The sequence below is a fragment of the Neolamprologus brichardi genome, chromosome 7 (genome assembly GCF_056152115.1).
Source record: "Neolamprologus brichardi isolate AB-2024 chromosome 7, ASM5615211v1, whole genome shotgun sequence".
NCBI classification, from domain to species: domain Eukaryota; kingdom Metazoa; phylum Chordata; class Actinopteri; order Cichliformes; family Cichlidae; genus Neolamprologus; species Neolamprologus brichardi.
Genome location: NC_142110.1, coordinates 18,942,931 through 18,969,554, shown reverse-complemented (window position 1 = coordinate 18,969,554; position 26,624 = coordinate 18,942,931). Strand labels below are relative to the sequence as shown.

At 40.2% G+C, this 26,624-nt stretch overlaps 3 protein-coding genes across 3 annotated transcripts; all 3 read right to left on the bottom strand.

Annotated features, from left to right (window-relative positions):
* Nucleotides 1–727: 727 nt before the first annotated feature.
* LOC148102001 (uncharacterized) lies at nucleotides 728–3,625 on the bottom strand. Its single transcript, XM_087844386.1, has one exon. It carries the CDS (start codon nucleotides 3,601–3,603, stop codon nucleotides 1,384–1,386), a length of 2,220 nt encoding a protein of 739 aa, XP_087700512.1. The 5' UTR covers nucleotides 3,604–3,625; the 3' UTR covers nucleotides 728–1,383.
* A 7,205-nt stretch (nucleotides 3,626–10,830) lies between these two features.
* Nucleotides 10,831–13,920, bottom strand: LOC148102000 (uncharacterized). The gene has a single exon (XM_087843274.1). The coding sequence runs from the start codon at nucleotides 13,737–13,739 to the stop codon at nucleotides 11,460–11,462; it is 2,280 nt and encodes a 759-aa protein (XP_087699400.1). The 5' UTR covers nucleotides 13,740–13,920; the 3' UTR covers nucleotides 10,831–11,459.
* A 9,083-nt stretch (nucleotides 13,921–23,003) lies between these two features.
* Nucleotides 23,004–26,109, bottom strand: LOC148101999 (uncharacterized). Its single transcript, XM_087843273.1, has one exon. The coding sequence runs from the start codon at nucleotides 25,944–25,946 to the stop codon at nucleotides 23,667–23,669; it is 2,280 nt and encodes a 759-aa protein (XP_087699399.1). The 5' UTR covers nucleotides 25,947–26,109; the 3' UTR covers nucleotides 23,004–23,666.
* Nucleotides 26,110–26,624: the final 515 nt, after the last annotated feature.

Genomic DNA, 26,624 nt, shown 5'->3' with positions numbered 1-26,624 from the left:
CAGATGTAAAGAAGGTGTTCCTGAAATTTGGCTTTATTAGAACATGGTGGATGGATGAGCACAACCCTCTCAGCACAACCATATATATTATAGTTTATAAACTTATAATCCAAAACATATATAAAATGCACAATGACTTTAAAGAAATCAGTAAATACGCAAACAGTTCAACTGGTGCTTCCTCAGACTGCATGAGTAACAGAAACCACTCACTGTCGGGTGTGTGAGTGCTAAAATTACACTGTTACTAGAGCCATCCAGTCGTTCTCTAAAAGTGAACATTAACTTTTTTAAAAGTGCTTTAAAAGTCCAAACACGCACAGCTACAAACATCTGACTGGCACTACCCCCTCTAGGTATCCTGACCACAAGGGGCCAGTATATAACGGTATGCAACAACAAACATAAATAAACAAACTCACTTAAACTGGAAGTGAACAAAAGCTGAATTTGTGTGAAACAGTATTTGCCTGCACATTAAGCATCGTTGTCTGTATATGTCATCATCATCATTTATTTGGTCAGTAGTAAAGTAACCGAGGTATTTCCCCTTTTTGAAATAAAAAATGTGTTAACCCCTGGACTAAAGAAAAAATAGATGCAGCATGATCACAAACAGACAAGTGTTGGCTACATATTGATGCAAAATCACTAAAATCACACGTGCAACACTTTCTACATATTTGACAACAGAAGAAAAACACAAACAAAGTTGGGATGTATTTTTAATTAGAAATTTTTTATTTTATGCCGAATTAGATATTTTAAAAATAAAGCGCCAAATCACAAAGTCTCCTCCCTGTTTGTAGTGTAAGGTCAAAACCCTACAGTACTACAGAGAACCCCCAACAATCAAATGATCCCCCTCTGAGCAAGCACTAGGCGACAGTGGGGAAGAAAAACTCCCTTTAACACAGGAGTGGGCAATTCCAGGCCCCGAGGGCCGGTGTCCCTGCAGGTTTTAGATGTGTCCTTGAACCAACACAGCTGATTTAAATGGCTAAATTAGTTCCTCAACATGTCCTGAAGTTCTCCAGAGGCCTGGTGAGGAACTAATCATGTGATTCAGGTGTGTTGACCCAAGGTGAGATCTAAAACCTGCAGGACACCGGCCTTCGGGGCCTGGAATCGCCCACCCCTGCTTTAACAGGAAGAAACTTCCAACGGAACCGGGCTCAGAAGGGGCAGCCATCCATTGCGGCCGGTTGGGGGGGATGGAAATCAAAAAGGAGACGAGATGGCGTGAACTACAGTTGTTAAAATTTGGATTTGAGGGCCAATCAAAAAGTTTATGGTGATGCTTTAAATTTTGATGTGGTGCTAAAATTCTGCTTCATGATCTTAAAAGAAGCAAGGCAGTGGGGAAAAGCCAGCATGGTCATTTTAATCATTGCTGGCTTTAGTGAACCACCTAAAGGGTTTTCGCAGCACTTTTCCCACCGCTGAAAAAAACCTGGAAAATTTGGACTTTTTCAGAGGACTGGGGATGACTCCGAGGAGGATTTTTAGATGCCTTATCAGAGCCTCATCAAAAGACGAATCATTTCCCATCGCAGCATTTAAGACACTGTCTGGGGAGCCAAACTCCTTGATGAGGGATTTGGCTAGTTTCTTTATAAACTTTTTCTTGTTATTTATCAGACTTGTGTCGGACTCTGTGCTGCTGAGTTCTGGCTTTATCAGATCTCTCAGATGGTTGATGACCGTTTCTAGTTCTTTTGACAGAGACACAGACCGTTTGGTCTTAGATGTAGATTTTTTGATGACTCTCATCATGAGGATAAAGGCGAGCTCACTGGAAATTTTCTCAGCATCAGAAGATGACACTGTTTGAGGTGAGTGATCAGGTGCCAAAGAGGATTTTTCTGGGGAAATGCTCCCAGATGTTGGTGATGGAAGTGATGGAACAGATTCTTTACCACTGCCATCTGAATCTGTGTTTTTTGTCTTTGTTGGGGTCCTTGTTCTTTCAATAACGTCCTGGATGTCTTCCACCACCACAGAAACCTTGTCCTCAATCATTTGATTTTTGTCTTCGTTTTCCACCCAGAGTAAAAGCTTTTGTAAAAACTTTTGTACTGCGTCTTCTACGAGGACGTAGAGGACTTCAGCGGAAAAAGGACGCTTTGAGCCATGTGTTGGTTGTGGAGTCCTGGAGATGACTGTGTCAGAGAGGGATCTACCCATTAGAGGCTCGGGGATTTGATACAGTCGATCCGTCATAAGTAGATCAAACACTTTCCCTGTCAACTCCACAGTAAAATCTCTGCTTGCCCCACTATTTATAAAGTCTTCCAATCTTTTATGGATGATGAAGAGTTCTTCTTTCTTTGTTAATTTGTCAAACAACTGATCAATGTCTGATCTAATGGTGTCAAATTCAACTGGAGAAGAACGTATGTAGCGAAGTGTGTTTCGGGAAGGGGCTCGATGAGCCTCTGTACTCTGGGGACGAGTTTCTGGGACTGACCCTGGGGGACTGAAAACCATACTTTCATCGGAAGACACTGTTTCATTCTTGTGGAACCTGCACATGTTTTGTAGACAAACAACAAATTTCCTGTTTGTCTTTATTACTTGTCTCAGCTCTTTTTTCAGTTTTTCAAACTGTTTTTTCGCAAACATGGAAAAGCGGTGTTTGCGTGCTTTGAGCCCGGAGTGTGAGGTGGATGGCAAACATTTGGAGAAGAAGTCTCTCACCTTGTTGATAATTAATCCTGCAGTAAAGGCAGGTTTGGGTAAGCTACATCTCTCACAGAGCTCTTCACTGCTTGAATGCATGTTCCCAAGTATCTCATTTAAGATGTCAGCTGCAACCACTTCTACTGGGGTTGGAGCTCGGATACTTTGGCTTTCTGCAGTTGATGTTATTTTGTCTTGTTCTGTTTGAACTGATTCTTGTGGGAGCTCGAGTTTTTCCTCATCCTCATCTTTTTCTATCATCGCTCCATCTGAGCTGCTTGATGACAGAATCGCAGAAATCTGTGCAATTGCTGATTGCAATGGCATCTTTGAATCCGTACTTTCTGTACCGGAATCAGACCCTCTTGACAGGCACCGGCAGCGCAGCTTACGTGCTACATGCATTTTAAGGCACGAGGCAGCGTGACAAACCATGCGGTGCAGCTTTTCAATACTACTACATTTCCCGCTAACATAAACTGCGGGGTCTTGCGGGAGATCGGGGCTTTTTGTAATGAGTTCAATTGCTGAGTTGAGCTTTTCAGAGATCTCTTCCTCAACCATCCGTGTCAGCTCGTCAGCGCTCTCGTGTCGTTGTTTTGGGACTTTAAGAGCGCTGGCGATGGCGGCTGAAATCGAGTCTCCGAGGGACGGGCTTATTTTTCCCGCATCTAAAGGCTCTTCCCTTGTCATGCAATCCTGAAAAATAGGAAGGGCTACTTTCAGGATTCTGCTAGAGGCGATCTGAATGATTTCACAAATCATATCAGCGAGCACCGCTCGGACGCCCGAGTCGCATGTGCCATTTTTGATCATGCTCCACTGAGCTTCAGAGAGCCTTTCAAAGCACCTGTTGATGGGTGGCATAATATGGTCTGCTATGACCACGATTGAAATCTCATTTTCGCTGTGTGTTGCCATTATCGTATCACTAAAATTTGATTTTCTTCTTTTGAGAGAAAGGTGTGAGAATTTTCTTGTTTTAGAGAACGCCGACTGTTGAACGTTTGCAAACAGATGAGCAGTGATTTGTCTGTGTGAGAGCCCCTACTTAAGGGTTTAGCTGCCTGTGACGTGGCTGACGGATCAAAGCAAAAGCGAATTCCTTTGATCTGCCAGTGACGACACAAAGAACGCACGCGCACACAGCTGTGCAGCAGCAGATTTGAGTTGGCCTGCTATATCCCAGGATTCATTGCGAGTCAAAGGGTTAAAAAAAATGGCGGACGGTCGAAGTGACGCATTTAGTCACATTTAGCGAACCTTCGGCTAAGTTACATGACGTTAGTGATATCCCCACTTAACGCGGCTCTTTGGTCGGTTAGCTAGTTTAGGTTTCTGCCGAAACTCGGTCTGTTTTTCGGTGTGAAGCCAAACGTATGTAAACGTTTTAGGAAACGCCGAGCAGAGTGTTGACCAAATATCTGGCCCGCGAACTGTGGTGAGGACGCAGACTCAACCATGCTGTGCTGAAGTTTGCCCTTAAAGAGCTCTCATCCTGTATAAACCACTACTAATTATACAGGCAGTAGATGGAGAAGTCCTCCTCCTGTTTCCTGCTGTTTTTGTCATCCTTATATCAAACAACCTGAGTCTGTCACCTTTGTTATAAAGACCAACACTCTGCAGGATCATGTCCTGTTTCTCCTTCCTCTGATTAAAATACATTAAGTGTGTCTTTGTGATTATAAGAGAAAACAGTTTTCATCCTGCAAGTTGGCAGATATTTGATAAACTTCTGCTGTTTTTGTTGCTAACTGCCTTGGTTGATTTCCTTCTGCAAGTGTCCAGGGTCAGAAGAGACTGAGAAGGTGAGAGGAGTCTGGGCAGATGCTTTCCACCCCTGATGAGACACAGGATAGACCCAGGACATTGTGTGAGGAAGAGGAGGAGAAAAAGGAGCAAGCAGCAGCTGAGAGATGCAGAGGAGAACGGGGGAGTGCAGACAGCTCTCTGTAGTTGAGGGACTGGTAAAAACATTGAAAATGCTTTCTTGATATTTGCTTCCTGTTGCAGAAGTATCTCCAACACAAACTGTAACAGCTGCATACAGGGAACCACTCACTGGTGTTTATCCTGCAGGACAGGATCTGACTGGGAAAGAAGGAAAAATAAGGGAACCATGGACAAGTTTGATAATGCTTTGATTTATCCAGAATATATTCAGTTCAAATATTGTTTTCATCACTGTGGGATTGTGCTGGTTTCAGTGGGGAAGGTATGCAGCTCATTGAAATACAAAGAGCTGTGCAAAGTTGTCCATTCATAAAGTGTGTTAGTATTTTATAAGGATGTAATGTTTCTGTATCATTTCTCTCCTTTTAGAGCCTCTTACCCAAACATCAGCCTGTTTAGTGCTTTCATATCTTCAACATCTTAAGTAAGTTATACTGCACAGTTTTCTCATCAATAAAAGAATATTTACTGCAATGGCTGCCCACAGCTTCACTCAGTGAAGCAGTGGGCAGCCATTGGGCGCCTGGGGAGCAGTGTGTAGGGACGGTACCTCAGTGTAGCCACTGATTCGAATGTAATTTTCTCCCAGATACATCACACGTAGCAGAAACGACAGTTTTCTCCGCTAAAAGTCAAATGAATGACATCAAATAAAGATTTTCTCTATTTCTATCCAACATGCTGTCCACCACCGCTGTAGCTGTCGCGGTTGCTTGGCAACAGAAACTGTTGTAGGCTAGACCGTTGTTAGGTTTTGTAATGTTGATTGTCATTTATGCTTAGAAATATCTACTTATATATGCTTAGAGTTTTATAATTAGTTTTAGATTGGTAGAGGTGTTTAATTAATTGTGTAGTGATAGGATGTGTGATCTTTAGCAGGCTGCAAAGGCTTGGTGTGCATTCAGAGTGTTCTGGAATCCACACCTACATCCTGGGAGCATGGGAAGACGTCGTACCTTGTTTTATTGTTTTATGGTAGGATAAACGTGGCTATATCTGTTTTAGTCTAAGTGCCTTTTGTTTAGATAGACTGCTGGACTTTCCAGACCAGTAGGTTTAGGGAAGTCATTTATGGGGTCATACTCTGACCCCACACACACACACCACACACACACACAGTATTCTTTGTTCACATGTATACCTATGTAAGATGTTATATGTTAATGACCCTATGCATATTCATGTAACCACAATAAAAGGAGTGCTATGGGGAACCTGGCTGAGAGTCTGACGGAGGTCAAGTGGTGGAACGACACTTGGCTCCAGGCTGGTCTCCCTCATGCATGAGTAACATGAAGAACTTTGCCTACTTTGTGTCTTGCTTTGCTGTGTAATTATATTGTCTTCAACGTTCCAGCGAATAGGTTCAAGCTACAAACCTATCAACCGTCAATTCAAGGAATTGGCTCTGTGACGTCACAGTCACCCTGGTAACTCCCAACAGCTGAGCGACAAGTACTGATAAATGTTTCTCTGCACACTGTGAAATCTAATATTGTGTTTAATTAAAAAATATTAAGAAGACTGAACTTTGTTTGTTTGTTTGTTTTTTAAATTATCTTGTTATTAGTACTCAGTTTAAGTAAGTTGGCAGTTCTATTTTTTTTTTTTTATTCAAGAAGCTGATCAACTCAGTTTATTTGATTTGTCTATATTAAAACTAAGTAAAAGTTGCCGGAGGTACTTGATTCAGTCCACAGGATTGGTCAATGATGCGAGTCCTCTTCTGCATCACTGCCCCGTGCCATAATCTTGCAATTTACCATGAGACATTTTCGAGACATCTGGAAGGCGGCGAAGCGATCAGACTACCCGAAGACAAGGAAGCTTCATTTAAAAGATCTTTCTCCTGAGGACCGAGAGAGACGCAACCAGTTATGGCCACAGGTGGAGAAAGCATGTGAGGAGGGGAAGATTGTCTTCTTCGTCAGAGCCCGTGTTTTTGTGAACAGAAAAGAAATTCACTGCATTCCCTTCCAGTCCTGTTTGTGGCTATAACTCAAGGTCTCTTTTCCTTATTGTTCTAAAGATTTATAGTCTGCTGTTGCTGCTAAAATGTTTGTGTAGCACTTTTTTAGACAGAGTAGTTCTGTCTCTCTGAAGCTTACACACTCTTCTCAGGATAAAAAGTTAATTTACTTTTCAAAATGTCATCTTTATCCTTTATTTCTTTTATTGCTCGAGGACTAAGGGACTATACCAAAAGGAAAGCTCTTTTTATATATGCTAAAAGTTGGAATACTGACTTTTGTCTCATACAAGAATCCCATTCTGAACCTTGGACGCTAACTTCCGGAAATCCCAATGGGCCGACGATTTATGGATGTTTCATGGCACAAACCATTCAGCGAGAACTCTGATTTTGAAACACAAGTTTAATGGGAAAATTATATCTTCAGAAACTGATCTGAAAGGACCTTTTATTTTGCTGGTTAATTTTTTTAATGATCAGACCGTCTTACTGGGAAACATTTACAGCTATAATAACAAACGGGAGAATATTGACCTAATACTTGTAGTAAATGAAAAACTGAGTCTTTAATAAGTACATTTGCTAATCTGAGGATCATATTAGGGGGAGACTGGAATCATTCAATACCATGATAGATAGATGGCCAAGTAAAAGTCAGGAAAGTAGTAATTATATCTTGGCTTTATAAATGAAAGAGACTTAATTGATATCTGGAGATTTAAAAATCCAACAATTAAGGAATTGTCATGGAAAAATAGATCAGTTTTGTATTGATTATTGGTTCATTTCTGATCCTTTATCCGAATATGTTGCCAACACCCTTGACAGATCATAAAACTATTTTTTTGGAGTTGGATATGTTTGTATGCTAGTAATCCGTCTAAAAGAGTGAATTCATATTGGAAATTAAGTAATTAATTCTTCTACTGAATGATTCTTCGGTAAAGGAAATTAAAACAGAAATAGATGAGTATTGGAATAAGGCATGTGTTGAAAATGCTTTTAGTAAAAAGTGGGAGTTCATAAACTTTGTTCAGATGGGGTCATCACACAAGACCCTCAAGTGATTTCCAAGACTTGTGAACTTTTTAATAAAAATGTATATAAGTCTAAATTTTCTACAGAAGCCATGGAAAATTCTATAATTCCTTAGGCAATATTAAAACAATTAGTGACAATAATAAAACCATGTGTGGTGCCCCCATCACAACACTATTGAAGGTGCTATTAATAAAATGAAACTTAATAAGAGTCCAGCGAATGACGGGTTGACTTCTGAATTTTACAAATTATTTTTAAAGGACGTATCACGCTTTTTACATAAAGTAAGAAGATTGGAAAATTTACTAACGAAAAGCTCCCTCGTTCCTTTACTCAGGGACTAATTACTTTGATTCCTAAACCTCAAAAAGACGTCTTTTTGATAGAAAATTGGAAACCTATTTCACTGCTGAATAATGATTCTAAAATAATTGCTGTGTTTGGCTAAAAAAAACTAAAATGTGCACTTCATGATATTATTGATGAAACACAGTCTGACTGGTTTATGACTGGTAGAGAAATAACAAACAACACAAGACTGGTAATTGACATTTTGGATCATTCAGATTTAATCACGGATAATAGTTTCATTCTTTTTTTGGATTTTTATAAAGCGTTCAACTCCACTGAACAGGACTTCATGTTCAGAGCACTTGATGTTTTTGGTTTTGGAAATATGTTTAAAAATCCATTCAAACTTTATATGCAGATGCAAATAGCTCAATCAAACTCCCATATGGTACAACGAACATATTTATATCAACCGTGGGATCCCTCAAGGTTGTCCGATTTCGGCATATCTTTTCCTTCCCATGCAGTTACTTTCCATTCATGTTAAAAACAGCAGTGTAACGGGTCTCTCTGTTGCTGGCAGAACATTATCTATTACTCAACTAGCGGATGACACAACACTTTTTTTTAAAAGGATAAATCTCAAGTTGGTGAAGCTCTCAAAGTCGTCAATAATTTCTCAATAGCCTCTGGTCTCAAACTCAACATTCCAAAATGTGAACTTCTCCCTGTTAAATTCTGCACAGATACTATGATATCATGTGTTCCTGTTAAAGATAAGATTAAATATCTTGGTATTATCATTCAAAAAGACCAAGATGCTCGATTATCTGAACATTTTAACACTCTCATAACTTCAGTACAACAAAAATGTAATCTTTGGCTTCAAAGGGACTTATCCATTACTGGAAGATCCTTAGTAGCCAAAGTTGAAGGCCTTTCCAGACTTATTTATGCAGCTATGGCACTTGATGTTTCAAAAGAATTATGCACTTAAATTGATAAAATATTATTTAACTTCGTTTGGAAAAAGAGAACATATTATATATATATATATTTTTTTTTTTTTAAAATTAATGATAAACAAGATGTGTTCTGGTGGCCTAAATTCTTTAGATTTTACCTCCCTAAATGCTTCCTTTAAAATCAAATGGATCAAACTCTTTTTAAAAAATCCCAATTCAATTTGGAATTTTATTACCAATCATATCTTTAACTCACTCAGAGGAATGCACTTTCTGCTAAGAAGCAATTACAATATCTCTAAATTACCGATTAAACTCTCCAACTTTCATAGTCAACTCTTATCATCTTGGTTAATGATATTTTTTCTCCCCATAAATATCACAATGCAGGGCAATGCTTAAAGGGAAGAGGAACAACTTTATTGACTGACCAGCGCATTTCGGCTTGTGGCCTTCATCAGGCTCATATTAACACATAGTAGAAGTGTGCTTAAATAAAAGGCAGGAAACTGGCACTGATAGATATTTTTCAGGTTTAAGTTCTGAGTCTACAGTATGCATCTATCAAATGGTTTCTGTTCTTAGGAGGACAAACGTTGCTTTTAATATAAAAGGTACTTTTTTGTACAGTAGTCTACATTCAAGTGGCTCCAAAGTGTTTTCTTCAAACACTTGACAAACAATACATGTCATATTAAACAATATGTTAACATTTTATAATATATAGAGCACCCCCAGGTTAGAATCACAGCCTCAGCCAAACAGTTAAGGTGTGATTTACATCCATGTCTGTCCACTCATGATACAGTACACACATGTAGTCAGTTATAGCCACTCACCTTTGAGTACTGAAATGCATTCCCTTTGTCGATGAAGTAAATGCAATTCACATTGGTGTGAACATTTTTGAAGTCTTTTGGGTCTTTACCTTAGAATATAACATCATTTGAGTCAAGATTTGTTGACTGTTTAAGTGGTGATACAGAATAAAACTGAACAGATCTAAAGAAGGTGTTCCTGAAATTTGGCTTTATTAGAACGGGGTGGATGGATAAGCACAACCCTCTCAGCACAACCATATCTATTATGGTTTATAAACTTATAATCCAAAACATATATAAAATACGCAGTGACTTTAAAGAAATCAGTAAATACACAAACACTTCAACTGGTGCTTCCTCAGACTGCATGAGTAACAGAAACCACTCACTGTCGGGTGTGTGAGTGCTAAAATTACACTGTTACTAGAGCCATCCAGTCGTTCTCTAAAAGTGAACATTAACTTTTTTAAAAGTGCTTTAAAAGTCCAAACACGCACAGCTACAAACATCTGACTGGCACTACCCCCTCTAGGTATCCTGACCACAAGGGGCCAGTATATAACGGTATGCAACAACAAACATAAACAAACAAACTCACTTAAACTGGAAGCGAACAAAAGCTGAATTTTTGTGAAACAGTATTTGCCTGCACATTGAGCATTGTTGTCTGTATATGTCATCATCATCATTTATCTGGTCAGTAGTAAAGTAACCGAGGTATTTCCCCTTTTTGAAATAAAAAATGTGTTAACCCCTGGACTAAAGAAAAAATGTTCCAAGTGGGCTAGGTGCTAATTTTCAGATGGTAGAATCAAAATGAGCACAAACATCGACAACCAAAGTGAAGCATTAAGACGAAACATATGTCAAACAGGATCCACATATTTGCGCAACAAAATAGATGTAAATTGACTAAACTAAGACACAAATCACACAAAAATAGATGCAGCATGATCACAAACAGACAAGTGTTGGCTACATATTGATGCAAAATCACTAAAATCACACGTGCAACACTTTCTACATATTTGACAACAGAAGAAAAACACAAACAAAGTTGGGATGTATTTTTAATTAGAAATTTTTTATTTTATGCCAAATTAGATATTTTAAAAATAAAGCGCCAAATCACAAAGTCTCCTCCCTGTTTGTAGTGTAAGGTCAAAACCCTACAGTACTACAGAGAACCCCCAACAATCAAATGATCCCCCCCTGAGCAAGCACTAGGCGACAGTGGGGAAGAAAAACTCCCTTTAACACAGGGGTGGGCAATTCCAGGCCCCAAGGGCCGGTGTCCCTGCAGGTTTTAGATGTGTCCTTGAACCAACACAGCTGATTTAAATGGCTAAATTAGTTCCTCAACATGTCCTGAAGTTCTCCAGAGGCCTGGTGAGGAACTAATCATGTGATTCAGGTGTGTTGACCCAAGGTGAGATCTAAAACCTGCAGGACACCGGCCTTCGGGGCCTGGAATCGCCCACCCCTGCTTTAACAGGAAGAAACTTCCAACGGAACCGGGCTCAGAAGGGGCGGCCATCCGCTGCGACCGGTTGGGTGGGATGGAAATCAAAAAGGAGACGAGATGGCGTGAACTACAGTTGTTAAAATTTGGATTTGAGGGCCAATCAAAAAGTTTATGGTGATGCTTTAAATTTTGATGTGGTGCTAAAATTCTGCTTCATGATCTTAAAAGAAGCAGGGCAGTGGGGAAAAGCCAGCATGGTCATTTTAATCATTGCTGGATTTAGTGAACCACCTAAAGGGTTTTCGTAGCGCTTTTCCCACCGCTGAAAAGAACCTGGAAAATTTGGACTTTTTGGGAGGACTGGGGATGACTCCGAGGAGGATTTTTAGATGCTTTATCAGAGCCTCGTCAAAAAACAAATCATTTGCCATCGCAGCATTTAAGACACTGTCTGGGGAGCCAAACTCCTTGATGAGGGATTTGGCTAGCTTCTTTATAAACTTTTCCTTGTTGTTTATCAGACTTGTGTCGGACTCTGTGCTGCTGAGTTCTGGCTTTATCAGATCTCTCAGACGGTTTATGACCGTTTCTAGTTCCTCTGACAGAGACACAGACCGTTTGGTCTTAGATGTAGATTTTTTGATGACTCTCATCATGAGGATAAAGGCGAGCTCACTGGAAATTTTCTCAGCATGAGAAGATGACACTGACACAGAATGCATCTCTGACATATCAGAAGACTCATTGAGAGAGCCTGAAACGCTGGCAAAGCATTTTTTGGGAGAAATGCTCCCTGATTTTTGTGTTTGAGGCATCTGATCAGATGCCACAAACGAGTTTTCTGGGGAAATGCTCCCAGATGTTGGTGATGGAAGTGATGGAACAGAGTCTTTACCACTGCCATCTGAATCTGTGCTTTTTGTCTTTGTCGGGGTCCTTGTTCTTTCAATAACGTCCTGGATGTCTTCCACCACCACAGAAACCTTGTCCTCAATCATTTGATTTTTGTCTTCGTTTTCCACCCAGAGTAAAAGCTTTTGTAAAAACTTTTGTACTGCGTCTTCTACGAGGACGTAGAGGACTTCAGCGGAAAAAGGACGCTTTGAGCCATGTGTTGGTTGTGGAGTCCTGGAGATGACTGTGTCAGAGAGGGATCTACCCATTAGAGGCTCGGGGATTTGATACAATCGATCCGTCATAAGTAGATCAAACACTTTCCCTGTCAACTCCACAGTAAAATCTCTGCTTGCCCCACTATTTATAAAGTCTTCCAATCTTTTATGGATGATGAAGAGTTCTTCTTTCTTTGTTAATTTGTCAAACAACTGATCAATGTCTGATCTAATGGTGTCAAATTCAACTAGAGAAGAACGTATGTAGCGAAGTGTGTTTCGGGAAGGGGCTCGACTGAAAGGAGGACTGAAAGCCATACTTTCATCGGAAGACACTGTTTCATACTTTTGGAACCTGCACATGTTTTGTAGACAAACAACAAATTTCCTGTTTGTCTTTATTACTTGTCTCAGCTCTTTTTTCAGTTTTTCAAACTGTTTTTTCGCAAACATGGAAAAGCGGTGTTTGCGTGCTTTGAGCCAGGAGTGTGAGGTGGATGGCAAATATTTAGAGAAGAAGTCTCTCACCTTGTTGATAATTAATCCTGCAGTAAAGGCAGGTTTGGGTAAGCTACATCTCTCACAGAGCTCTTCACTGCTTGAATGCATGTTCCCAAGTATCTCATTTATGATGTCAGCTGCAACCACTTCTACTGGGGTTGGAGCTCGGATACTTTGGCTTTCTGCAGTTGATGTTACTTTGTCTTGTTCTGTTCGAACTGATTCTTGTGGGAGCTCGAGTTTTTCCTCATCCTCATCTTTTTCTGTCATCGCTCCATCTGAGCTGCTTGATGACAGAATCGCAGAAATTTCTGCGATTGCTGATTGCAATGGCATCTTTGAATCCGTACTTTCTGTACCGGAATCAGACCCTCTTGACAGGCACCGGCAGCGCAACTTACGTGCTACATGCATTTTAAGGCACGAGGCAGCGTGACAAACCATGCGGTGCAGCTTTTCAATATTACTACATTTCCCGCTAACATAAACGGCGGGGTCTTGCGGGAGATCTGGACTTTTTGCAACGAGTTCAATTGCTGAGTTGAGCTTTTCAGAGATCTCTTCCTCAACCATCCGTGTCAGCTCGTCAGCGCTCTCGTGTCGCTGTTTTGGGACATTAAGAGCGCTGGCGATGGCGGCTGAAATCGAGTCTCCGAGGGACGGGCTTATTTTCCCCGCATCTAAAGGCTCTTCCCTCGTCATGCAATCCTGAATAATAGGAAGGGCTATTTTCAGGATTCTGCTAGAGGCGATCTGGATGATTTCACAAATCATATCAGCGAGCACCGCTCGGACGCCCGAGTCGCATGTGCCATTTTCGATCATGCTCCACTGAACTTCAGAGAGCCTTTCAAAGCACCTGTTGATAGGTGGCATAATATGGTCTGCTATGACCACGATTGAAATCTCATTTTCGCTGTGTGTTGCCATTATCGTATCACTAAAATTTGATTTTCTTCTTTTGAGAGAAAGGTGTGAGAATTTTCTTGTTTTAGAGAACGCCGACTGTTGAACGTTTGCAAACAGATAAGCAGTGATTTGTCTGTGTGAGAGCCCCTACTTAAGGGTTTAGCTGCCTGTGACGTGGCTGACGGATCAAAGCAAAAGCGAATTCCTTTGATCTGCCAGTGACGACACAAAGAACGCACGCGCACACAGCTGTGCAGCAGCAGATTTGAGTTGGCCTGCTATATCCCAGGATTCATTGCGAGTCAAAGGTTTAAAAAAAATGGCGGACGGTTGAAGCCACGCATTTGGTCACATTTAGCGAACCTTCGGCTAAGTTACATGACGTTATTGATATCCCCACTTAACGCGGCTCTTTGGTCGGTTAGCTAGTTTAGGTTTCTGCCGAAGCTCGGTCTGTTTTTCGGTGTGAAGCCAAACGTATGTAAACGTTTTAGGAAACGCCGAGCAGAGTGTTGACCAAATATCTGGCCCGCGAACTGTGGTGAGGACGCAGACTCAACCATGCTGTGCTGAAGTTTGCCCTTAAAGAGCTCTCATCCTGTATAAACCACTACTAATTATACAGGCAGTAGATGGAGAAGTCCTCCTCCTGTTTCCTGCTGTTTTTGTCATCCTTATATCAAACAACCTGAGTCTGTCACCTTTGTTATAAAGACCAACACTCTGCAGGATCATGTCCTGTTTCTCCTTCCTCTGATTAAAATACATTAAGTGTGTCTTTGTGATTATAAGAGAAAACAGTTTTCATCCTGCAAGTTGGCAGATATTTGATAAACTTCTGCTGTTTTTGTTGCTAACTGCCGTGGTTGATTTCCTTCAGCAAGTGTCCAGGGTCAGAAGAGACTGAGAAGGTGAGAGGAGTCTGGGCAGATGCTCTCCACCCCTGATGAGACACAGGATAGACCCAGGACATTGTGTGAGGAAGAGGAGGAGAAAAAGGAGCAAGCAGCAGCTGAGAGATGCAGAGGAGAACGGGGGAGTGCAGACAGCTCTCTGTAGTTGAGGGACTGGTAAAAACATTGAAAATGCTTTCTTGATATTTGCTTCCTGTTGCAGAAGTATCTCCAACACAAATTGTAGTGAAAAGCTGATCAACTCAGTTTATTTGAGTTGTCTTTATTAAAACTAAGTAAAAGTTGCCGGAGGTACTTGATTCAGTCCACAGGATCGGTCAATGACGCGAGTCCTCTTCTGCATCACTGCCCCGTGCCATAATCTTGCAATTTACCATGAGACATTTTCGAGACATCTGGAAGGCGGCGAAGCGATCAGACTACCCGAAGACAAGGAAGCTTCATTTAAAAGATCTTTCTCCTGAGGACCGAGAGAGACGCAACCAGCTATGGCCACAGGTGGAGAAAGCATGTGAGGAGGGGAAGATTGTCTTCTTCGTCAGAGCCCGTGCTTTTGTGAACAGAAAAGAAATTCACTGCATTCCCTTCCAGTCCTGTTTGTGGCTATACCTCACGGTCTCTTTTCCTTATTGTTCTAAAGATTTATAGTCTGATGTTGCTGCTAAAATGTTTGTGTAGCACTTTTTTAGACAGAGTAGTTCTGTCTCTCTGAAGCTTACACACTCTTCTCAGGATAAAAAGTTAATTTACTTTTCAAAATGTCATCTTTATCCTTTATTTCTTTTATTGCTCGAGGACTAAGGGACTATACCAAAAGGAAAGCTCTTTTTATATATGCTAAAAGTTGGAATACTGACTTTTGTCTCATACAAGAATCCCATTCTGAACCTTGGACGCTAACTTCCGGAAATCCCAATGGGCCGACGATTTATGGATGTTTCATGGCACAAACCATTCAGCGAGAACTCTGATTTTGAAACACAAGTTTAATGGGAAAATTATATCTTCAGAAACTGATCTGAAAGGACCTTTTATTTTGCTGGTTAATTTTTTTAATGATCAGACCGTCTTACTGGGAAACATTTACAGCTATAATAGCAAACGGGAGAATATTGACCTAATACTTGTAGTAAATGAAAAACTGAGTCTTTAATAAGTACATTTGCTAATCTGAGGATCATATTAGGGGGAGACTGGAATCATTCAATACCATGATAGATAGATGGCCAAGTAAAAGTCAGGAAAGTAGTAATTATATGTTGGCTTTATAAATGAAAGAGACTTAATTGATATCTGGAGATTTAAAAATCCAACAATTAAGGAATTGTCATGGAAAAATAGATCAGTTTTGTATTGATTATTGGTTCATTTCTGATCCTTTATCCGAATATGTTGCCAACACCCTTGACAGATCATAAAACTATTTTTTTTTGGAGTTGGATATGTTTGTATGCTAGTAATCCATCTAAAAGAGTGAATTCATATTGGAAATTAAGTAATTAATTCTTCTACTGAATGATTCTTCGGTAAAGGAAATTAAAACAGAAATAGATGAGTATTGGAATAAGGCATGTGTTGAAAATGCTTTTAGTAAAAAGTAGAGGAGTTCATAAACTTTGTTCAGATGGGGTCATCACACAAGACCCTCAAGTGATTTCCAAGACTTGTGAACTTTTTAATAAAAATGTATATAAGTCTAAATTTTCTACAGAAGCCATGGAAAAATTCTATAATTCCTTAGGCAATATTAAAACAATTAGTGACAATAATAAAACCATGTGTGGTGCCCCCATCACAACACTGTTGAAGGTGCTATTAATAAAATGAAACTTAATAAGAGTCCAGGGAATGACGGGTTGACTTCTGAATTTTACAAATTATTTTTAAAGGACGTATCACGCTTTTTACATAAAGTAAGAAGATTGGAAAATTTACTAACGAAAAGCTCCCTCGTTCCTTTACTCAGGGACTAATTACTTTGATTCCTAAACCTCAAAAAGACGTCTTTTTGATTGAAAATTGGAAACCTATTTCACTGCTGAATAATGATTCTAAAATAATTGCTATGTGTTTGGCTAAAAAAAACTAAAATGTGCACTTCATGATATTATTGATGAAACACAGTCTGACTGGTTTATGACTGGTAGAGAAATAACAAACAACACAAGACTGGTAATTGACATTTTGGATCATTCAGATTTAATCACGGATAATAGTTTCATTCTTTTTTTGGATTTTTATAAAGCGTTCAACTCCATTGAACAGGACTTCATGTTCAGAGCACTTGATGTTTTTGGTTTTGGAAATATGTTTAAAAATCCATTCAAACTTTATATGCAGATGCAAATAGCTCAATCAAACTCCCATATGGTACAACGAACATATTTATATCAACCGTGGGATCCCTCAAGGTTGTCCGATTTCGGCATATCTTTTCCTTCCCATGCAGTTACTTTCCATTCATGTTAAAAACAGCAGTGTAACGGGTCTCTCTGTTGCTGGCAGAACATTATCTATTACTCAACTAGCGGATGACACAACACTTTTTTTTAAAAGGATAAATCTCAAGTTGGTGAAGCTCTCAAAGTCGTCAATAATTTCTCAATAGCCTCTGGTCTCAAACTCAACATTCCAAAATGTGAACTTCTATTCAATTCAATTCAATTTTATTTATATAGCGCCAAATCACAACAAATGTCGCCTCAAGGCGCTTCATAGATACAGAGAAAAGCCCAACAATCATATGACCCCCTATGAGCAAGCACTTTGGCGACAGTGGGAAGGAAAAACTCCCTTTTAACAGGAAGAAACCTCCGGCAGAACCAGGCTCAGGGAGGGGCGGCCATCTGCTGCGACCGGTTGGGGTGAGAGAAGGAAGACAGGATAAAGACATGCTGTGGAAGAGAGACAGAGATTAATAACAGATACGATTCAATACAGAGAGGTCTGTTAATACATAGTGAGTGAGAAAGGTGACTGGAAAGGAAAAACTCAATGCATCATGGGAATCCCCCGGCAGCCTACATCTATTGCAGCATAACTAAGGGAGGATTCAGGGTCACCTGGTCCAGCCCTAACTATATGCTTTAGCAAAAAGGAAAGTTTTAAGCCTAATCTTAAAAGTAGAGATAGTGTCTGTCTCCCGAATCCAAACTGGAAGCTGGTTCCACAGAAGAGGGGCCTGAAAACTGAAGGCTCTCCCTCCCATTCTACTTTTAAATACTCTAGGAACAACAAGTAGGCCTGCAGAGCGAGAGCGAAGTGCTCTAATAGGGTGATATGGTACTACAAGGTCATTAAGATAAGATGGGGCCTGATTATTTAAGACCTTGTATGTGAGGAGCAGGATTTTGAATTCAATTCTGGATTTAACAGGAAGCCAATGAAGGGAAGCCAAAACAGGAGAAATATGCTCTCTCTTTCTAGTCCCTGTCAGTACTCTTGCTGCAGCATTTTGGATTAACTGAAGGCTTTTCAGTGAGTTTTTTGGACATCCTGATAATAATGAATTGCAGTAGTCCAGCCTGGAAGTAATAAATGCATGAACTAGTTTTTCAGCGTCACTCTGAGACAGGATATTTCTAATTTTAGAGATGTTGCGCAAATGGAAGAACGCAGTCTTACATATTTGTTTAATATGTGCGTTGAAGGACATATCCTGGTCAAAAATGACTCCAAGGTTCCTCACAGTGTTACTGGAGGCCAAGGTAATGCCATCCAGAGTAAGAATCTGGTTAGATACCAAATTTCTAAGCTTTTCAGCGCCGAGTACAATGACCTCAGTTTTATCTGAGTTGAGAAGCAGAAAGTTAGTGGCCATCCAAGTCTTTATGTCTTTAAGACATTCCTGCAGTTTAACTAATTGGTGTGTGTTATCTGGCTTCATGGACAGATAGAGCTGGGTGTCATCTGCATAGCAGTGAAAATGTATGCTATGTCTTCTAATGATGCTGCCTAGGGGAAGCATGTATAATGTAAACAGAATTGGTCCTAGCACTGAACCCTGTGGAACTCCATAATTAACCTCAGTGTGTGAAGAGGACTCTCCATTTACATGCACAAATTGGAGTCTATTAGATAGATATGATACAAACCACTGCAGTGCAATACCTGTAATACCTACAGCATGTTCTAATCGCTCTAATAGAATATTATGGTCAACAGTATCGAATGCTGCACTAAGGTCAAGAAGGACAAGCACAGAGATGAGTCCACTGTCAGAGGCCATAAGAAGATCATTTGTAACCTTCACTAAAGCTGTTTCTGTGCTGTGATGAGCTCTGAAACCTGACTGAAACTCTTCAAATAAACCATTCCTCTGCAGATGATCTGTTAGCTGTTTGACAACTACTCTTTCAAGGATTTTTGATATGAAAGGAAGGTTGGAGATTGGCCTATAATTAGCTAAGACTGCTGGGTCTAGAGATGGCTTTTTGAGTAAAGGTTTAACTGCAGCCACCTTGAAGGCCTGTGGTACATAGCCGATTATTAGAGATAGGTTGATCATATATAAGATCGAAGAATTAATCAATGGCAGAACTTCTTTGAGCAGTTTTGTAGGAATGGGGTCTAAAAGACACGTTGATGGTTTGGAGGAAGTAATTATTGACGTTAACTCAGAAAGATCGATTGGAAAAAAAGAGTCTAACTTAACATCAATGGAACTACAAGTAGCTGTAGATAATATTACATCTGTGGGATGATTATTGGTAATTTTTTCTCTAATGATAAAAATTTTATTTGTGAAGAAGTTCATGAAGTCATCACTAGTTAACGTTAAAGGGATGGTTGGCTCAAAAGAGCTCTGGCTTTTTGTCAGCCTGGCTACAGTGCTGAAGAGAAACCTGGGGTTGTTCTTATTTTCTTCAATCAGTGACGAATAGTAAGCTGTTCTGGCTTTGCGGAGGGCTTTCTTATAAAGCAACAAACTATTTCTCCAGGCTAAATGATGATCCTCTAAATTTGTGACACGCCATTTCCTCTCCAGATTACGAGTCGTCTGCTTGAGGGTACGTGTTTGAGAATTATACCACGGGGTCATGTACTTCTGATTAGAGACCTTAGTTTTCACTGGAGCTACAGTATCCAGAGTCGTACGTAGTGAGGAGGTGAAATTATTAACAAGATAATCGACCTCTGTTGGGGTAGCGTTCAGATAGCTGCTCTGCTCTGTGTTGGTACAGGGCATTGACGATGATAACAGTGGCTGGATTATATTCTTAAACTTAGTTACAGCGCTTTCAGAAAGACATCTACTTTGATAAAGTCCACTCTCCACTGCTGCGTAATCAATTATTGTAAATGTAAATTTTATCAAGAAATGATCAGACAGGAGAGGGTTTTCAGGAAACACTGTTAAATGTTCAGTTTCTATGCCATATGTTAAAACCAGATCTAGAGTGTGATTAAAGTGGTGGGTGGGTTCTTTTACATTTTGAGAGAAACCAATTGAGTCTAACAACAGATTAAATGCCATGTTGAGGCTGTCATTTTTAGCATCTACATGGATGTTAAAATCACCCACAATAATTATTTTATCTGAGCTCAGAACTAAATCAGATATAAAGTCTGAGAAATCAGACAGAAACTCTGTGTAAGGCCCAGGTGGACGATAGATGATAACAAGTAAGACTGGTTTCTGAGTTTCACAGCTGGGGTGGATAATGTTAAGCATCAGGCTTTCAAATGAATTAAAAGTCTGTCTTGGTCTTTCATTAATTAATAGACTGGTGTGAAAAATTGCTGCCACACCGCCCCCTCGACCTGTGCTTCGAGATTTCTGGTAGTTAGAATGACTCGGGGGTGTTGATTCATTTAAGCTAACATAATCATCCTGCTGCAACCAGGTTTCTGTAAGGCAGAGTAAATCAATTTGTTGATCATTTATTAAGTCATGTACTAACAGAGACTTGGAAGAGAGAGACCTAATATTTAATAATCCACATTTCACTGTTTTACTCTTTGGTTCAGATGTGGATACTGTATTGTTCTTTCTTTGTAAATGTTTAAGTTGTTTGTTGCTGGTTTTTAGTTTGTTTTTTGTCTTTTTGGAAGCAGACACAGTCTCTATGGAGATGGGTTTTTGGGGGGGTAGCAGGAGGAGAGAAGCTGCAGAGAGGCGTGTAAGACTGCAACTCTGCTTCCTGGTCCCAACTCTGGATAGTCATGTTTTGAGGGGTTTAATAAATTTGTCCATATTTCTAGAAATGAGAGCTGCTCCATCCAAAGTGGGATGGATGCCATCTCTCCTAACAAGACCAGGTTTCCTCCAGAAGGAGGAAACCTGGTCTTGTTCTGGTCTCCCTGTTAAATTCTGCACAGATACTATGATATCAGGTGTTCCTGTTAAAGATAAGATTAAATATCTTGGTATTATCATTCAAAAAGACCAAGATGCTTGATTATCTGAACATTTCAACACTTTCATAACTTTAGTACTACAAAAATGTAATCTTTGGCTTCAAAGGGACTTATCCATTACTGGAAGATCCTTAGTAGCCAAAGTTGAAGGCCTTTCCAGACTTATTTATGCAGCTATGGCACTTGATGTTTCAAAAGAATTATGCACTTAAATTGATAAAATATTATTTAACTTCGTTTGGAAAAAGAGAACATATTTATATTTTTTTTAAAAATTAATTAATAAACAAGATGTGTTCTGGTGGCCTAAATTCTTTAGATTTTACCTCCCTAAATGCTTCCTTTAAAATCAAATGGATCAAACTCTTTTTAAAAAATCCCAATTCAATTTGGAATTTTATTACCAATCATATCTTTAACTCACTCAGAGGAATGCACTTTCTGCTAAGAAGCAATTACAATATCTCTAAATTACCGATTAAACTCTCCAACTTTCATAGTCAACTCTTATCATCTTGGTTAATGATATTTTTTCTCCCCATAAATATCACAATGCAGGGCAATGCTTAAAGGGAAGAGGAACAACTTTATTGACTGACCAGCGCATTTCGGCTTGTGGCCTTCATCAGGCTCATACTAACACATAGTAGAAGTGTGCTTAAATAAAAGGCAGGAAACTGGCACTGATAGATATTTTTCAGGTTTAAGTTCTGAGTCTACAGTATGCATCTATCAAATGGTTTCTGTTCTTAGGAGGACAAACGTTGCTTTTAATATAAAAGGTACTTTTTTGTACAGTAGTCTACATTCAAGTGGCTCCAAAGTGTTTTCTTCAAACACTTGACAAACAATAAATGTCATATTAAACAATATGTTAACATTTTATAATATATAAAGCACCAGCAGGAAGTTAGAATCACAGCCTCAGCCAAACAGTTAAGGTGTGGTTTACATCCATGTCTGTCCACTCATGATACAGTACACACATGTAGTCACTTATAGCCACTCACCTTTGAGTACTGAAATGCATTCCCTTTGTCGATGAAGTAAATGCAATTCACATTGGTGTGAACATTTTTGAAGTCTTTTGGGTCTTTACCTTAGAATATAACATCATTTGAGTCAAGATTTGTTGACTGTTTAAGAGGCGATACACGAATAAAACTCAACAGATCTAAAGAACGTGTTCCTGAAATTTGGCTTTATTAGAACGGGGTGGATGGATAAGCACAACCCTCTCAGCACAACCATATCTATTATGGTTTATAAACTTATAATCCAAAGCATATATAAAATATGCAGTGACTTTAAAGAAATCAGTAAATACACAAACACTTCAACTGGTGCTTCCTCAGACTGCATGAGTAACAGAAACCACTCACTGTCGGGTGTGTGAGTGCTAAAATTACACTGTTACTAGAGCCATCCAGTCGTTCTCTAAAAGTGAACATTAACTTTTTTAAAAGTGCTTTAAAAGTCCAAACACGCACAGCTACAAACATCTGACTGGCACTACCCCCTCTAGGTATCCTGACCACAAGGGGCCAGTATATAACGGTATGCAACAACAAACATAAAAAAACAGTATTTGCCTGCACATTGAGCATTGTTGTCTGTATATGTCATCATCATCATTTATTTGGTCAGTAGTAAAGTAACCGAGGTATTTCCCCTTTTTGAAATAAAAAATATGTTAACCCCTGGACTAAAGAAAAAATGTTCCAAGTGGGCTAGGTGCTAATTTTCAGATGGTAGAATCAAAATGAGCACAAACATCGACAACCAAAGTGAAGCATTAAGACGAAACATATGTCAAACAGGATCCACATATTTGCGCAACAAAATAGATGTAAATTGACTAAACTAAGACACAAATCACACAAAAATAGATGCAGCATGATCACAAACAGACAAGTGTTGGCTACATATTGATGCAAAATCACTAAAATCACACGTGCAACACTTTCTACATATTTGACAACAGAAGAAAAACACAAACAAAGTTGGGATGTATTTTTAATTAGAAATTTTTTATTTTATGCCGAATTAGATATTTTAGAAATAAAGCGCCAAATCACAAAGTCTCCTCCCTGTTTGCAGTGTAAGGTCAAAACCCTACAGTACTACAGAGAACCCCCAACAATCAAATGATCCCCCTCTGAGCAAGCACTAGGCGACAGTGGGGAAGAAAAACTCCCTTTAACACAGGAGTGGGCAATTCCAGGCCCCGAGGGCCGGTGTCCCTGCAGGTTTTAGATGTGTCCTTGAACCAACACAGCTGATTTAAATGGCTAAATTAGTTCCTCAACATGTCCTGAAGTTCTCCAGAGGCCTGGTGAGGAACTAATCATGTGATTCAGGTGTGTTGACCCAAGGTGAGATCTAAAACCTGCAGGACACCGGCCTTCGGGGCCTGGAATCGCCCACCCCTGCTTTAACAGGAAGAAACTTCCAACGGAACCGGGCTCAGAAGGGGCAGCCATCCATTGCGGCCGGTTGGGGGGGATGGAAATCAAAAAGGAGACGAGATGGCGTGAACTACAATTGTTAAAATTTGGATTTGAGGGCCAATCAAAAAGTTTATGGTGATGCTTTAAATTTTGATGTGGTGCTAAAATTCTGCTTCATGATCTTAAAAGAAGCAGGGCAGTGGGGAAAAGCCAGCATGGTCATTTTAATCATTGCTGGCTTTAGTGAACCACCTAAAGGGTTTTCGCAGCACTTTTCCCACCGCTGAAAAAAACCTGGAAAATTTGGACTTTTTGGGAGGACTGGGGATGACTCCGAGGAGGATTTTTAGATGCCTTATCAGAGCCTCATCAAAAGACGAATCATTTCCCATCGCAGCATTTAAGACACTGTCTGGGGAGCCAAACTCCTTGATGAGGGATTTGGCTAGTTTCTTTATAAACTTTTCCTTGTTATTTATCAGACTTGTGTCGGACTCTGTGCTGCTGAGTTCTGGCTTTATCAGATCTCTCAGATGATTGATGACCGTTTCTAGTTCTTTTGACAGAGACACAGACCGTTTGGTCTTAGATGTAGATTTTTTGATGACTCTCATCATGAGGATAAAGGCGAGCTCACTGGAAATTTTCTCAGCATGAGAACATGACACTGACACAGAACGCATCTCTGACATATCAGAAGACTCCTTGAGAGAGCCTGAAACGCTGGCAAAGCATTTTTTGGGAGAAGTGCTCCCTGATTTTTGTGTTTGAGGCATCTGATCAGATGCCACAAATGAGTTTTCTGGGGAAATGCTCCCAGATGTTGGTGATGGAAGTGATGGAACAGAGTCTTTACCACTGCCATCTGAATCTGTGCTTTTTGTCTTTGTCGGGGTCCTTGTTCTTTCAATAACGTTCTGGATGTCTTTCACCACCACAGAAACCTTGTCCTCAATCATTTGATTTTTGTCTTCGTTCTCCACCCAGAGTAAAAGCTTTTGTAAAAACTTTTGTACTGCGTCTTCTACGAGGACGTAGAGGACTTCAGCGGAAAAAGGACGCTTTGAGCCATGTGTTGGTTGTGGAGTCCTGGAGATGACTGTGTCAGAGAGGGATCTACCCATTAGAGGCTCGGGGATTTGATACAGTCGATCCGTCATAAGTAGATCAAACACTTTCCCTGTCAACTCCACAGTAAAATCTCTGCTTGCCCCACTATTTATAAAGTCTTCCAATCTTTTATGGATGATGAAGAGTTCTTCTTTCTTTGTTAATTTGTCAAACAACTGATCAATGTCTGATCTAATGGTGTCAAATTCAACTAGAGAAGAACGTATGTAGCGAAGTGTGTTTCGGGAAGGGGCTCGACTGAAAGGGGTACTGAAAACCATACTTTCATCGGAGGACACTGTTTCATACTTTTGGAACCTGCACATGTTTTGTAGACAAACAACAAATTTCCTGTTTGTCTTTATTACTTGTCTCAGCTCTTTTTTCAGTTTTTCAAACTGTTTTTTCGCAAACATGGAAAAGCGGTGTTTGCGTGCTTTGAGCCAGGAGTGTGAGGTGGATGGCAAACATTTGGAGAAGAAGTCTCTCACCTTGTTGATAATTAATCCTGCAGTAAAGGCAGGTTTGGGTAAGCTACATCTCTCACAGAGCTCTTCACTGCTTGAATGCATGTTCCCAAGTATCTCATTTATGATGTCAGCTGCAACCACTTCTACTGGGGTTGGAGCTCGGATACTTTGGCTTTCTGCAGTTGATGTTATTTTGTCTTGTTCTGTTCGAACTGATTCTTGTGGGAGCTCGAGTTTTTCCTCATCCTCATCTTTTTCTGTCATCGCTCCATCTGAGCTGCCTGATGACAGAATCGCAGAAATTTCTGCGATTGCTGATTGCAATGGCATCTTTGAATCCGTACTTTCTGTACCGGAATCAGACCCTCTTGACAGGCACCGGCAGCGCAACTTACGTGCTACATGCATTTTAAGGCACGAGGCAGCGTGACAAACCATGCGGTGCAGCTTTTCAATATTACTACATTTCCCGCTAACATAAACGGCGGGGTCTTGCGGGAGATCGGGGCTTTTTGCAACGAGTTCAATTGCTGAGTTGAGCTTTTCAGAGATCTCTTCCTCAACCATCCGTGTCAGCTCGTCAGCGCTCTCGTGTCGCTGTTTTGGGACATTAAGAGCGCTGGCGATGGCGGCTGAAATCGAGTCTCCGAGGGACGGGCTTATTTTCCCCGCATCTAAAGGCTCTTCCCTCGTCATGCAATCCTGAATAATAGGAAGGGCTATTTTCAGGATTCTGCTAGAGGCGATCTGAATGATTTCACAAATCATATCAGCGAGCACCGCTCGGACGCCCGAGTCGCATGTGCCATTTTCGATCATGCTCCACTGAGCTTCAGAGAGCCTTTCAAAGCACCTGTTGATAGGTGGCATAATATGGTCTGCTATGACCACGATTGAAATCTCATTTTCGCTGTGTGTTGCCATTATCGTATCACTAAAATTTGATTTTCTTCTTTTGAGAGAAAGGTGTGAGAATTTTCTTGTTTTAGAGAACGCCGACTGTTGAACGTTTGCAAACAGATGAGCAGTGATTTGTCTGTGTGAGAGCCCCTACTTAAGGGTTTAGCTGCCTGTGACGTGGCTGACGGATCAAAGCAAAAGCGAATTCCTTTGATCTGCCAGTGACGTCACAAAGAAGTCGTTGGCCTACTATATCCCAGGATTCATTGCGAGTCAGTTTAAGAAAAATGGCGGACGGCCGAAGCGGTCCAGATATAAACTCGAAAGTAAGTACTGGGCTTTTATCCCACTTCAACTATACAGCGGAACAAATGTTAGCATAATGAAAAGTCTTAAAAAGTCACATTTAGCGAACCTTCTGCTAAGTTACATGACGTTAGTGATATCCCCACTTAACGCGGCTCTTTGGTCGGTTAGCTAGTTTAGGTTTCTGCCGAAACTCGGTCTGAGTCTGTCACCTTTGTTATAAAGACCAACACTCTGCAGGATCATGTCCTGTTTCTCCTTCCTCTGATTAAAATACATTAAGTTTGTCTTTGTGATTATAAGAGAAAACAGTTTTCATCCTGCAAGTTGGCAGATATTTGATAAACTTCTGCTGTTTTTGTTGCTAACTGCCTTGGTTGATTTCCTTCTGCAAGT

What these genes read in the sequence shown, in the direction of transcription:
- LOC148102001 (XM_087844386.1), bottom strand. Translation starts at nt 3,603, where the DNA reads ATGGCAACACACAGCGAAAATGAGATTTCAATCGTGGTCATAGCAGAC.
- LOC148102000 (XM_087843274.1), bottom strand. Translation starts at nt 13,739, where the DNA reads ATGGCAACACACAGCGAAAATGAGATTTCAATCGTGGTCATAGCAGAC.
- LOC148101999 (XM_087843273.1), bottom strand. Translation starts at nt 25,946, where the DNA reads ATGGCAACACACAGCGAAAATGAGATTTCAATCGTGGTCATAGCAGAC.